This window comes from Martes martes (assembly GCF_963455335.1).
Source record: "Martes martes genome assembly, chromosome: 3".
Lineage (NCBI taxonomy): Eukaryota > Metazoa > Chordata > Mammalia > Carnivora > Mustelidae > Martes > Martes martes.
The window spans coordinates 158,118,376-158,132,439 of NC_137890.1; the positions used below are offsets into that span (position 1 = coordinate 158,118,376).

The 14,064-nt window shown below is 37.2% G+C and overlaps 1 protein-coding gene across 18 annotated transcripts in view; it reads right to left on the minus strand.

Moving 5' to 3' along the window:
* Positions 1–14,064, minus strand: part of SP100 (SP100 nuclear antigen) — a 105,391-nt gene that overhangs the window by 58,727 nt on the left and 32,600 nt on the right. For all 18 annotated transcript variants that reach the window (XM_080798028.1, XM_080798027.1, XM_080798024.1 and 15 more), the window contains exons 2-3: positions 2,895–3,057; positions 1,589–1,757 (exon numbers count right to left, since the gene is read on the minus strand). In XM_080798028.1, coding sequence (XP_080654154.1) covers positions 1,589–1,757; positions 2,895–3,057 — 332 coding nt within the window. The remainder of the gene's footprint in view (positions 1–1,588; positions 1,758–2,894; positions 3,058–14,064) is intronic.

Below are 14,064 nucleotides of genomic sequence, written 5' to 3' on the forward strand. Positions count from 1 at the left end.
GCCCCTGAGATGTGGGCAGTACAGGTATCCACCATTCCCTCTGTTCCCATGGCCCAGGACATGCTGGTTACCAATATAATATTGACTTAATTGCCTTTATTCCATTTCAAACTGGACTGACCTGCTGTTGAAATTATTTTGTTTTTAATTAGATAGGGTTACTACTGACACAAGTCGACAAACCACATGCTTTATACATGCTTTTTAAATTTTTTCCCTGTTTATAAAAACTGTTTATATCTCTTTACTGCCTACTAATAACGTTTTAATTGCTTAGCTTTATATGGTTAACTTCCTAAAATTTTCTTCAAATTTATCTCTCATGAATCAGCTCCACATTCTGCTTCTCACTCTCTGAGACAAATTGAATTTGTCTATGAAGACACACTAGGTCCTTTCACACTCCATGCCTGATTGCATAGTGCCAACCCTCTTCAGGACACAGGGACATTCTTCTTATGTTTTTATCCCTTATCTGGAGAACTCCACTGGCACCAAACTGTGTTGGAATAAAAAGTTCCCAGTCAAGTTTAAAAAAAAAAAACCATATATATATATTTATATATATATATAATATATATATATTTATATATATATAATATATATATAAATATATATATAATATATAAAATATATATAAAATAAATATATATAAAATATATATATGCTTTTTTATATATCTTTATATATATATATAAAGAGCATTCTCTTAACTCTTTCAGTTCTTAAAATAAATTAAAATAAAGTTATTTTTAAAATAAAATAAATATCATGTTTTCCCAGGAAAAAAATTGAGAATTAACCTTTTAGTTTTGTGATTATTTGAATAATGTTTGTTTCACCCCTTGTGGAGAAAGAGTTAACAAAACCAATTCTCCTTCTTTAAGTGTAAATTTACCTTGGGTTAACTTTCTGGCTCATTACTTTGGAAACCTGATGAAGGTGGGTTTTCTTCTACTAGGCCAACATCGGCCTAGTTAATACTTAGTTTAGCCCTAGTTTAGAGTTAGAAACGACTGGTAAATTGCATGTGGATGGGGAGGGACTATCTACAGACTACAAAGCAGGCTTTGGTTTTCCTTCAAAGTGGTGACACTTACAACTTGGTTTGTCCCTAGTAGGGTTCCCGAACGTTACGACCATAGCGCTGTTACATGACTGAGCACTATTACATGGGCATGGTGCTGCTAAGCCAGGGTGCAGCCTACATCCACAGACACTCGAGGCGAGTAGTAGTCACCTTAGTGGACCGCTGTGTGGGTCTCCACAAGGAGTCCCACAGAAGAGGAGCAACTGATGCTTTCCTGTGGGGATGCTGGGTTTCCTACCATTTGTCCTTCTAAGTAAATCTGAAGCCACTTTGGCTCTGATCGTCCTGTGAGTCTAAATGCCTAGTTAAGCAGACCTTTACTCTAGGTGGTGGTTGTACCATAGTTATTATACCATAGCTTTGAGAAGGTTCACGATTTGTATTTTCTCTACTGCAGCACTGCCTGTGGAACATTGTAGGTGCTCAATATATATTTGTCCAAAAAAAAAAAAAAAAAGTGGCCCTGGATGTCAAAAGGTAGATAATAAACCCAATTACCAAATTCGAAGCTCTTGTAAATGTGATTTAAATTAGGGTATTCTTGTCTGTTGACCTCGCTGAACAATGCATCCAGAAGTGGCAGGTCAAATGTCTTCTCCAGTTCATTGAGAACATTATATGCCACTCTTGGTACAGGGACCAGGTTTCTACAAGAATCTTGACAATCCTTAAAAAAATATTGAATGGAGAGAATATAAATACAGACTTCCAAGTTACAGAAGAGCCCTAGAAAGTGATTTCATGGGTAATGTCTTCCAATTTCCCTCCACAAGTATCTTCTCATAAAGTTTTAGAATTTCTATTTATTTGTTTAGATACTATGTGAAACAAATAAATTCTGCCTCCTTAAAAACATTCACTTGTGAAACAGATCTCTCTTCACCTTCATCTACATTACATATAAGTAAGAGTAGTTTTGAAGAATAACAGTGGGTTCAAAGTTAAATGATGTGTAGCCCTTTAGGAACCTGGCCAGATGTTTTAGGAATAGACTAAGAGGTGATGAGCAGCTGTCCTGTTCCAGGGATGACCTTTACCCTTTCCCCAGGACAGACTTGGCCTGGGAGAACTCAAGGAAACCATGTGACAGTTCTCTCCTTTTGTGAATTTGGCCACAGAGAATGTATATTCATACGGCAAAGAGAAGACTTGAATCTCTGTATGTCCAGCAATGCCTATTGATAAAATCAAACCCAAATTCCAAGACTCCAGAAATACCACAAAAAAGAAAGAGAAATAGAAAAAAACAAAACAAAAAAGCCCTAAAAACTGAAAACTGCTAGCAAAAGAATAATAATCATCAATTCCCAAATTTCCTAATAGGACATTAATTCCCTGTAGATTTTAATGTTCTCAGATCCAAGTGCTCAAATTGATGCCCACTGAAATGGTATCTGTCAACTATTATTTTATTAAATTAACTCACTTAAGTTTTACATCAATTTATTAAAATTACCTATAATTCTCAGTTTATTTTATATTCTACGTGTTCCTACAAGGCATTACACATCTATGGAGCACCTCTGCTTCAGGTTCAGCCCATTTGCTATGCTATTCAGCCCAACTCCAGGGGGCAGCACAAAGCACCTTTCCTTCAGTGAGAAGCGGGATTATCTCTGGTGACAACTGATTCTCCTTTTCCTTTTTACCTTATGGTAACACCTGCAACAATACTTGAAAAAGTCCCCACTCATAGGAGACTCCTCAGTCAGTTAGTTGTGCCTGACGTTTGGGTCCAAGATATCAAAATATAACTCCATTTGGGGCCAGTTTACCAAATAGTGACATAATAAACATCACTTACATCATACATTTTATTGCTGATGAGTTCACGGTCCCGGAGGCACTCAAAGAAAGGAAATGGCTTTTTTATTGCATTTGAAATCTCCACCTTGTGTCTTTTGAAGTGTTTGAATAGAGTCTCATAGACAAGTCTGTCATCATTGTACTGGTCTTCTGTGGATGTCCTAGGAAGGAAGCATACCATGTGAAAATGGTCATGAAGATTCCAAGATGCTTGTGGAGGCTGTAAGATATATATGAACAATAAGCTGGGAAAAACTAACATATATAAAGTAAATAGGACTGAGCAGAGACAGAATAAATGGAATTGAAGTAATAAGCAAAGACATGATGAAGAAAGCATGAAGGTTAAGAAAGACTTGGGGCGCCTGGGTGGCTCAGTGGGTTAAGCCTCTGCCTTCGACTCAGGTCATGATCCCAGGGTTCTGGGATCGAGCCCCACATCAGGCTCTCTGCTCAGCAGGGAGCCTGCTTCTTCCTCTCTATCTGCCTGCCTCTCTGCCTACTTCTGCCTACTTGTGACTTCTCTCTCTGTCAAATAAATAAATAAATAATCTTTAAAAAAAAAAAAGAAAAGAAAGACTTAAGTGTGGGACTGAAAAAGTCTATTCCCATCTGTGTGGATCAAAGCCATTATAAAGATACCTTCACATATCTGAAATATTTTTGTAATTAAAAAAAAATTAAATTTAAACAAAATTGAGATGGAGTGAACAAAGGAATGAAAAGTAATGGAATAAACTGTACTCCAATAAAACAATTTTAGAAAAAAGGAAAGCAATGGGATAAAAGTTTAACCTTGAAAATACTTAACAACTAAGAGGAAAAAAAAGTATCAGATAGATAAAAACCAGTTCTCTCCTTATAACTGTTAAGAGAAATGCTATCCTACATTATAAAATCAGTTTTTAAAGGATAAGATGTGGTTAATAGTGACATGAAACAGTATAAATTTATAATATCACAAGAATATCAAACATTTCTCCTGGGACATCTGGTCCTACTTTGTGTTAATATAAATCTATCCTGATTATTGTTATATATAGTGAATCTTTTCAGGCATCTGAATTTCAGAAATCACTGATGTTTCCTGTGAAAGTAATTTTAAACCTCAGTCTATAATTCCAATTTTTAGTTGATCATTTTATTGCTCTGATAATAATGTTTTAATCAACATCTTGTATTACACAAAGACTTAGAAGCTTTCTTTGTCAAACCAGAAGAGAATTATTGCCACTTCCCAGCACTTAGTATGCCTCAGGGAATAATAATGTCACATCGTTATGTCAAATTCCTGCAAAAGAAACGTTTCAGTTCAAAGACTGCAGATAGAAAAGAAGCATTTGTCTTCTCTTTTATTAAAAGCCCTGCTAAAATGATAATAAAGAAATTAGATTCACAATGACAAAGAGAATTGTGGGGCAATGAGCCCAAGAGAGATTTCATTGAAAATCTCAATGACAAAAGTGGTCAGAAGAGTGCTAATAATTACTGTTGTAGGTGAAGGGTGTTCCCAGAGGTCAGAAAAACAACAGGTATGCCCTGAAGAACCCCGAAGAGGCAGTAGAGATCACAAGGGAGACAGGGTGCTGAAAACGTACATGTTATTTTAAAAATGGAGAACGGAACAGTGCACCTCTAACCCTCACCCTACAAGCTGACCACCTAGAGCCAGGCAGCCTCTCAAAGGCAAACATTGCTGACCTATCACATGTGTGAATTTTGCCTCTTACTGGGTTTCATATATGTGGATAATCCATCATGTTTCCTTTATGCCTGACATTTGTTCATCATCCATACTGCTGGATGAATGGAAGTTTGTTCCTTTTTGTAGCTGAAAGTATTCCATTGTGTGGACCTACCACAATCTGCTTATTTATTTTCCTGTTGATGGACACTTAGATTGATTCCAGTTTGGGACTTGTATGAATAAAGCCGCTGTTCTTGTACACTTCCTTTTATGGCATGACTTTTTCATTTCTCTTGGGTAAATAATTAGGAGCAGATCATTGCATGAGTACGCTTAGCCACTTTAGAATCTGCCAAACTGTTTTTCAAAGTCTATTAGAAATAGTTTTTCTCATTTTAGCCATTCTCATGAGTATGATATAGGATCTCATACAGTTTTAATTTTATTTCTTTAACGACACATGACAGTGTGCATGCTTTCATATGCTTATTGGCAATTCATACATCTCCTTTTGTAAAGTGTCTGCTCAAGTTTTTGACCCATTATATTGTCGGGTTGTCTTTTACTACTTACTGATTTGTAGCAGTTTGTTTTACATTATGGAGAGAAGTGTTTTTGTTTAATTCATGTATTACAAACATTTTCTTCCAGTCTGTGGTTCACTTAACCATGTGTTTTGATGAAGAGAAATTTTTAATTTTGAGGAAGCCATTCTTTTCTTCTGTGGTTAATAACTTTAATGTACTAAGAAATCTTTGCCTACCACAAGTTAATGGAAATATTCAAAAAGCAATTTACAATGTAAGCATGGGTCTATTTCTGGATTTTCTATTTTGTATTACTGATCTATTTGTCTGTCCTTATGCCAATAGCATATTGGCTTGCAGATTCTATAGCTTATAGAAAGTCTTGAAGTCAGTTAGGGAAAAATTGTCTTGGCTTTTCTAGGTCTTTTGTTTTTCCATATGTCTCTTAAAATCGATTTGTCAGTTTCTACAAGAAAAGCTTTTGGGATTTTTATTCAGTTTACACTGAAACTTCAGATAAATTTGGTGACAACTGATAACAATATGGAGCTCCAATCTGTTAACATTGCATAGCTCTCCATTTATTTAGTTTTCCTTCTAGAAGAGTTCATAGTTCTCGGTAAAGAAGTCATATACCTCTAGACTGGGGAATTTTAGAAACAAAACAGATGAACAAAGGGGAAGGGAAGGAAAAATAAAATAAGACAAAAACAGAGAGGGAGGCAAATCATAGGAGACTCTTAAGTATAGGGAACAAACAAGGTTGCTAGAGGGAAGGTCATGGGGGGATGGGGTAATTGGGTGATGGGCATGAAGGAGGGCACTTGATGTAATGAGCACTGGGTGTTATATGTAATTGATGAATAAATTTTACCTCGATACTAATAATACACTATGTGTTAACTAATTGAATTTAAAAAAAGAAGTCATACACATCTTTCATTAAACTTATTCCTAACTAGAAATGGTGTTGCTTTTTAAGTTGGTATTGCTTTAAATGGTATTGCTTATTAAATTGCTTGTTATAATTGGATGGGAATAAAACTGGTTTTTGAAAATATTAACCATGTATTTATAATCCCAATAAATTGTATTCCAGTAATGTATTTGTAGATTTCTTTTAGATTTTATAGAAAATAATCACATCAGCAGCAAGCAAAACTTTACTTTTCTTTTTCCAACAATTATTTCTTTTTCTTTCTCATTATACTGGTTAGGAGTTTAGACACAATGTTGAAGAAAAGTAGTAAAGTGTAGTAGACTTCCTTGTCTTGTTTCCAATCTTAGGGAAAAAAAGCACTTAGTATCACCATTAAGTATGATGTTTGCTGTATACACTGTGTGTTTGTGTGTGTGTGTGTGTATTTTTAATGAGACTGAGGAAGATATTGTCTATGCCTCGTTTGCTGAGATAGATGTTGAATATTATCAAGTGCATCTGCTGAGATATTTCTATGAGTTTCCTTCTTTATTCTTTAATTTAGTGAATCACATCAATTAATTTCCAGAGCCTTCTCTTAAGTAGGAACAGATAACCACAGGTCAGCAGAGTTTTAAGAAAATTCTCAAATATCAGAAAGAATAACATACAAAAAGAGAAAAAATTTATCCTGGGTGAAACAGAGATACTGTAGGAAATGAGAAACTTTCAAAACCTCTAATATTTTTAGAGAGATTTGAGAATACACACTGGACACAGGACACAAAGAAAGAAAGTGATTGTGGTCTTAGATAACTTTAAAATTGATTTTTGGAAATTTACTAAAGTTTACTAAAATGCTTATAAAACAAAGTTGAAGAAGTCTTCCAGAAAATTAAGAGATTAAAAGGGAAAAAAACCTAAATTTGAAAAAAAAATAAGAGAATTAAGATAAATTTTGGTAGTCTAATAGCCATTTAACTGGAGTCAAGAAAGCTGTGCAAGGACATTGCAGAGGAGGAACATAGCAAGAGAATTACTTAAAAGGTATCACAGAGTGGAGGGACATAAATTTTTTTAAAGGGTATTTTTAAAATTTAAAATTTAAAAATTTAAGTTAAAATTTTTTTAATTAAAATTTTAAAATTTAAAATTTAAAAATTAAATTTTCAAAAACATTTTTTACATTTTTTAAAATTTAATTTATTTTAAATTCTTTAAATATAAAAAGACATAAACCAAAGCACTTCATTATGAAATGACACCTAAAAAACAAAGAGAAAAACTTAAAAGCTCCCAGTAAGAATCAAGAAACTGGTCAACTGTGGAGGAATGATGGCAAGAATAACTTGAGAGAGACATCCCATCAGTAACAGTGACTGTAAAGCCAGCTCTTCAATACTCAGTGCTAATCAGGACAACTTCAGATATGTAAGCTCAGAAATTTTACTTTACAAACATCAATCTTGAGTTTTTCCTAGAATTTTTAAAATTTCCTTTATGTACATAAAAAGTTTAAAAACTAAGTCACCTAGCATGGTTCTAATGTGTTTATTTATTTATCTAATAAATAGATATCTAATACTGAGCAGCACACACTCATTCTTAAAAACATTCAATATGGGGACACCTGGGTAGTTTAGTCAGTTAGGCTTCTGACTCTTGATTTTGCCTCAGGTCATGACCTCAGGGTCATGCAACAGAGCCCTGCTTTGGGCTGTGTGCTGAGCATGGATCCTGTTTGAGATTCTCATTTTCTTTCTCCCTCTGCTCTTTTCCCTCTGCCTCCCCCCAACTCACTCTCTTTAAAATAAATAAATACATCTTTTAAAAAAAAATTCAATGTGTTGGATTCAGAAAAAGAGGCAAGTAATCCAATATTGAGGAAGATGTGAAAATTAGAAACCAGTGGATCTAATCCCAGAGATATTAAAAGGAAACCCAAGATGACAGTCCAGCAGCAGTTCAAGGACATTCTCTGATTGGAACAAATGATGATTACAAGGTACAGATGAGTGCAATGAATGACAGTAATATCGTAAGGGGTGGGAGGAAGGAATTGGGAATACTCTGTTATAAGGTACCTGTGCTACAGATGAAATGGTAGAAACTATACTGAAATCTGTAGGCAATCACTAAAAACATTTGAAAAGAAGTACATTTGAAAAGAAGTACTCTGGGAAACAAACTGAGGGTTTTGGAGGGGAGGGGGATGGGAGGTTGGGTGAACCTGGTGGTGGGTATTGTGGAGGGCATGCACTGCATGAAGCACTGGGTGTGGTGCATAAACAATGAATTCTGGAACACTAAAAGAAATTTTTAAAAATTCCCAAATTCATAGAAGTTTGAAAACTAAAAAAACAAAACAAAACAAAACAGAAAGAAAAGAAAAGAAGTACAACTGATATGTTAATAGATGAGACAACATAGGATCATATAAAATGCTAACTTAAAGCAGACAAGGCAGAAAAAAAGAGAAAAAAAAAAACCCAAAGCAAATGCAAAGACTAAGGAACAATAACAAACATGCCAGATATTAATGCATTATATAAATAATTACATTCAGTGTGAATGGTCTAAATACTCCAATTAAAAACAGAGCTTGTCTGTGAGGGAGCTAAGATGGTGGCATAGTAGAAGGATCCTAGGCTCATCTTGTCCCTCAAACACAACTAGATAATTATCAAATCATTCTGAATACCCAAGAAATCAACCTCAGAACTGACAGAACAAACTGCATGATGAGAGGGAGAGAAGAGGCTCCACTGAGGAAGGTAGGAAGTGCAGAACATGGCTGAGGAGTGATATAGATCATGGGTGCTGCAGAGGGAAGAGAGCCCTGGCTGTGGAGAAAGGTGAGAGAGAGAGAGAGAGAGAGAGGAGCACACAGGGTTATGCATAAGGAGAACACTTCCCAAAGCCACTGGCTGGGAAATTGAGAGGAGCTGATTTTTGTGAGTTCTTGCAACCAGTGGGGCTTGAAGACTGGAGTTTTAAAGGTTGGTGGGCATGGTGAGATAGAGCCCTGAGGGCATTGCCCTGGTCCTGGAGAAAAGGCAGGGGAACAACCCTGGGACAGATGGTACAACATGAGGGTCCCCTGGGCATGCAGTGGGGTTATTCACTCTTCTTGGAGCACATCCCTGAGAGGTAGCATTCACAGAAATGCCTCTCCAGGGACAAAGTTGCCAATGAACACTATTTCTGTCCTCCACCCCTCAGCCTAAGCATGGAGCCACCTGACTAGAGCAGCTCAGTCCCAACACTGGCTGTCTAGACTGCTTGCCCCAAGTCCCACACCCCTGCAATCTGGCATGACTACCCTTCTCGGTTAGATCTCCCTCAGTCCAAGCACAGTGAGACCCTCCCCCAGAAGACCAGCATAGGCTCCCACCACAGCACATCCTTAAAGTTTTTAGTTTTAAAATTTTTATTTACTTATTTTTTTAGAGTGAGTGAGTGCAAGCAGGGGGAGGGGCAGAGGGAGAGAATCCCAAGCAAACTCCATGCCAAGCACAGAGCCTGACACGGGGCTCAATCTTACAACCCCAAGACCATGATCTGAGCTGAAATCAAGAGTCAGTCACATAATCAACTGAGACACCCAGGTGCTCAAGTTTGGAGTTTTAAAAGTTAGCAGGTTTGGGATAGAGCCTGGAAGGCATGGTGGTGCTGCAGGAGAAAAGGCAGGTAAGCAACCCAGAGGCAGACAGTGTGAAAACAGCTATCTGAAAAATGCCTGGAATGCAAAGGGGGATATTATTCACTCTTCTAGGAGTGCTTTCCTGAGAGCAGCAAGCATGGAGACCCCTGTCTGGGAACAAAGCAGATGGCTGGTACCATTTCCCTGCCTCACCCCTCAGCATAAACATAGAACCACCTGCAGTAAACAGCACAGCACTGACACTAGCTGCCTAACCTGTTTACACCAAGTCCCACATCCCTGTGCTCTGCTAGTACTGCCATTCTTGGTCAAGTTTGCCTCAATCCCAGCACATGGGCCTCTTCCCTAGAAGACCAGCAGAAACCCCTGCCCAACCATATCTCCCAACCAGATTGTTCTGCAAGCCCTCAGTTCTAGTGGAAGTAGCATCAGGTTTCATTTAATAAGCAGACCTGGGGCGCCTGGGTAGCTCAGTGGGTTAAAGCCTCTGCCTTCGGCTCAGGTCATGATCCCGGGATCCTGGGATCGAGTCCCGCATCGGGCTCTCTGCTCAGCAAGGAGCCTGCTTCCTCCTCTCTCTCTCTCTGCCTGCCTCTCTGCCTGCTTGTGATCTCTATCTGTCAAATAAATAAATAATAAAAATCTCAAAAAAAATTTTAATAAGCAGACCTGAGCACATCTAGTTAAAAGTTGTCACATGCTGATCAAGGACCAAACACATTGCCCACTGCAATCAAGGAGAGCCTCTGCAGATGACTAACCTGAAGGACAGAGCAGCCAAAGTGCAATAGCAGACTGCATGTAGCATACACCAGACCCAATCCCTGAGGCACCAAGTCCTGGACACTATATGACATCTTCTTCATGAAACCATTACTTGCAGGAGCAGGGAACATAATGGGCTTTTCTAACACATGGAAGAAGAGAGAGACTTTGAAAAAATGCAAAGATGGAGGAACTCATCCCAAATGAAACAATAAGATAAGGCCACAGCCAGAGATATAGATATAAATAATAAACTTGAGGGAGAATTTAAAATAATAATCATAAGGACACTCACTGGGCATGAGAAGAGAATGGAAGAGTTCAGGGGGGCCCTTACTGTAGAGATGAAAGAGTTAAAAAACAGAAATGAAAAATGCAGTAACTGAGATTTGAAACAGACTGGATGTAATGACCAAGATGGAAGAAACAGAGGAACAAATAAGTGATATAGAAGATAAAATAAAGGAAAATAATGAAGCTGAATAAAAGACAGAAAGAAGAATTACAGAACATGAGAATAGACTTAGGGAATTCAGTGACTCCATAAAGCACAATAACATTCATATCCTAGGAGTCCCAGAAGAAGAAGAGAGAGAGAGAGAAGGGGGCAGAAAAATTTTTTTGAGGAAATAATAGCTGAAAACTTCCCTAATCTGGGGAAGGAAACAGACATCCAAATCCAAGTGGCACAGAGGACTCCCATCAAAATCAACAAAAGCAAGCCAACACCAAGACATATTGTAATTAATTTGCAAAATACAGCAATAAAGAAAACAATCCTAAAAGACAAAGGAAGTCCCTAACTTACAAGGAAAGACCCATAAGGGTAGCTTCAGATCTCTCAAAAGAAACCTGGCAAGCCAGAAAGGAGTGGCATGATATATTCAATATGCTGAATGGGCAAAATCTGCAGCCAAGGACATTCTATTCAGCAAGGCCGTCATTCAGAAAAGAAGGAAAGCTAAAGAGTTTCTCAGACAAACAAAAACCAAAATGACCACTAAACCAGCCCTGCAAGAAATATTAAAGGGAACTCTGAGTGGAAAGGAAAGACCAAAAATGACAAAGACAAGAAAGGAACAGAGAAAATCTCCAGAAATGACAGAACAAATAATAAAATGGCATTAAATGCATATTGATCAATAATTACTCTGAATGTAAATGGATTAAACTCTCTATTCAAAAGACATAGGGTATCAGAATGGATAAAAAAAAAACAAGACCCATCTATATGCTGCCTCCAAGGGACTCATGTTAGACCTAAAGTCACCTGCAGATTGAGAGTGAGGAGATGGAGAAATATCTACCATGCAAATGGATGTCAAAAGAAAACTGGAGTAGCAATACTTAAACAGACAAACTAGATTTTAAACCAAAGACTGTAACAAGAGATGAAGGACACTACAGAGGACATAATAAAGGGGACCATCCAAAAAGAAGATCTAACAATTGTAAATATTTATGACCCCAACATGAGAGCACCCAAATATATGAAACAATAACAAACATAAAGGAACTCATTGATAATAATACAATAATAGTAGGGGACCTTAACACCCCACTTGCATCAATGGAGAGATCATCTAAGCAGAAAATCAACAAGGACATTTTAACAATGTTTATTCTTCTGATCCAAGAGCATGGAATGGTCTTCCATCTTTTTGTGTCTTCTTCAATTTCTTTCATGAGTGTTCTGTATTTCCTCAAGTACAGATCCTTTACCTCTCTGGTTAGGTTTATTCCCAGGTATCTTATGGTTCTTGATGCTATAGTAAATGGAATCGATTCTCTAATTTGCCTTTCTGTATTTTCATTTTTAGTGTATACGAAAGCCACTGATTTCTGTACATTGACTTTGTATCCTGCCACGTTACTGAATTGCTGTATGAGTTCTAGTAGTTTGGGAGTGGAGTCTTTTGGGTTTTCCATATAAAGAATCATGTCATCTGCGAAAAGAGAGAGTTTGACTTCTTCCTTGCCAATTTGGATACCTTTTATTTCTCTTTGTTGTCTGATTGCTGTTGCTAGGACTTCTAATACTATGTTGAACAAGAGTGGTGAGAGTGGGCATCCTTGTCGTGTTCCTGATCTCAACGGGAAGGCTGCAAGCTTTTTCCCATTGAGGATGATATTTGCTGTGGGTCTTTCATAGATAGATTTTATGAAGTTCAGGAATGTTCCCTCTATCCCTATACTTTGAAGCGTTTTAATCAGGAACAGATGCTGGTTTTTGTCAAATGCTTTTTCTGCATCAATTGAGAGGACCATGTGGTTCTTCTCTCTTCTCTTATTGATTTGTTCTATCACATTGATTGTTTTGCGAATGTTGAACCATCCTTGTAACCCAGGGATGAATCCCACCTGGTCATGGTGGATAACCTTTTTAATGTGCTGTTGGATCCTGTTTGCTAGGATCTTGTTGAGAATCTTAGCATCCATATTCATCAGTGATATTGGTCTGAAATTCTCCTTTTTGGTAGGGTCTTTGCCTGGTTTGGGGATCAGGGTAATGCTGGCTTCATAAAAAGAGTCTGGAAGTCTTCCTTCTGCTTCAATTTTTTGAAACAGCTTCAGGAGAATAGGTGTTATTTCTTCTTTGAAAGTTTGGTAGAATTCTCCGGGGAATCCATCAGGTCCTGGGCCCTTGTTTTTTGGGAGGTTTTTGATCACTGCTTCAATCTCGTTACTAGATATTGGTCTATTCAGGTTGTCAATTTCTTCCTGGCTCAATTTTGGGAGTTTATAGTTTTCTAGGAATGCATCCATTTCATCTAGGTTGCTTAGCTTATTGGCATATAACTGTTGATAATAACTTCTGATGATTGTTTCTACTTCCTTGGTGTTAGTTATGATCTCTCCCTTTTCATTCATAATTTTATTAATTTGGGCTTTCTCTTTTCTTTTGGATTAGTGTGGCCAATGGTTTATCGATCTTATTGATTCTTTCAAAAAAACAGCTTCTAGTTTCATTGATACATTCTACTGTATCTCTGGTTTCATTGTTAAGATGTCTATACTGCCTAGAGCAATCTATACTTTTAATGCCATTCTGATCAAAATTCCACGGGTATTTTTCAAAGAGCTGAGGCAAATAATCCTAAAATTTGTATGGAATCAGAAGAGAGCCCGAATCACTAAGGAAATGTTGAAAAACAAAAATAAAACTGGTGGCATCACGTTACCTGATTTCAAGCTTTACTACAAAGCTGTGATCACCAAGACAGCATGGTACTGGCATAAAAACAGACACACAGACCAGTGGAACAGAGTAGAGAGCCCAGATATGGACCCTCAACTCTATGGTCAAATAATCTTCGACAAAACAGGAAAAAATATACAGTGGAAAAAAGACAGTCTCTTCAATAAATGGTGCTGGGAAAACTGGACAGCTCTATGTAGAAGAATGAAACTCAACCATTCTCTTACACCATACACAAAGATAAACTCAAAATGGATAAAAGACCTCAATGTGAGACAGGAATCCATCAGAATCCTAGAGGAGAACATAGGCAGTAACCTCTTTGATATCAGCCACAGCAACTTCTTTCAAGATATGTCTCCAAAGGCAAAGGAAACAAAAGCGAAAATGAACTTTTGGGACTTCAT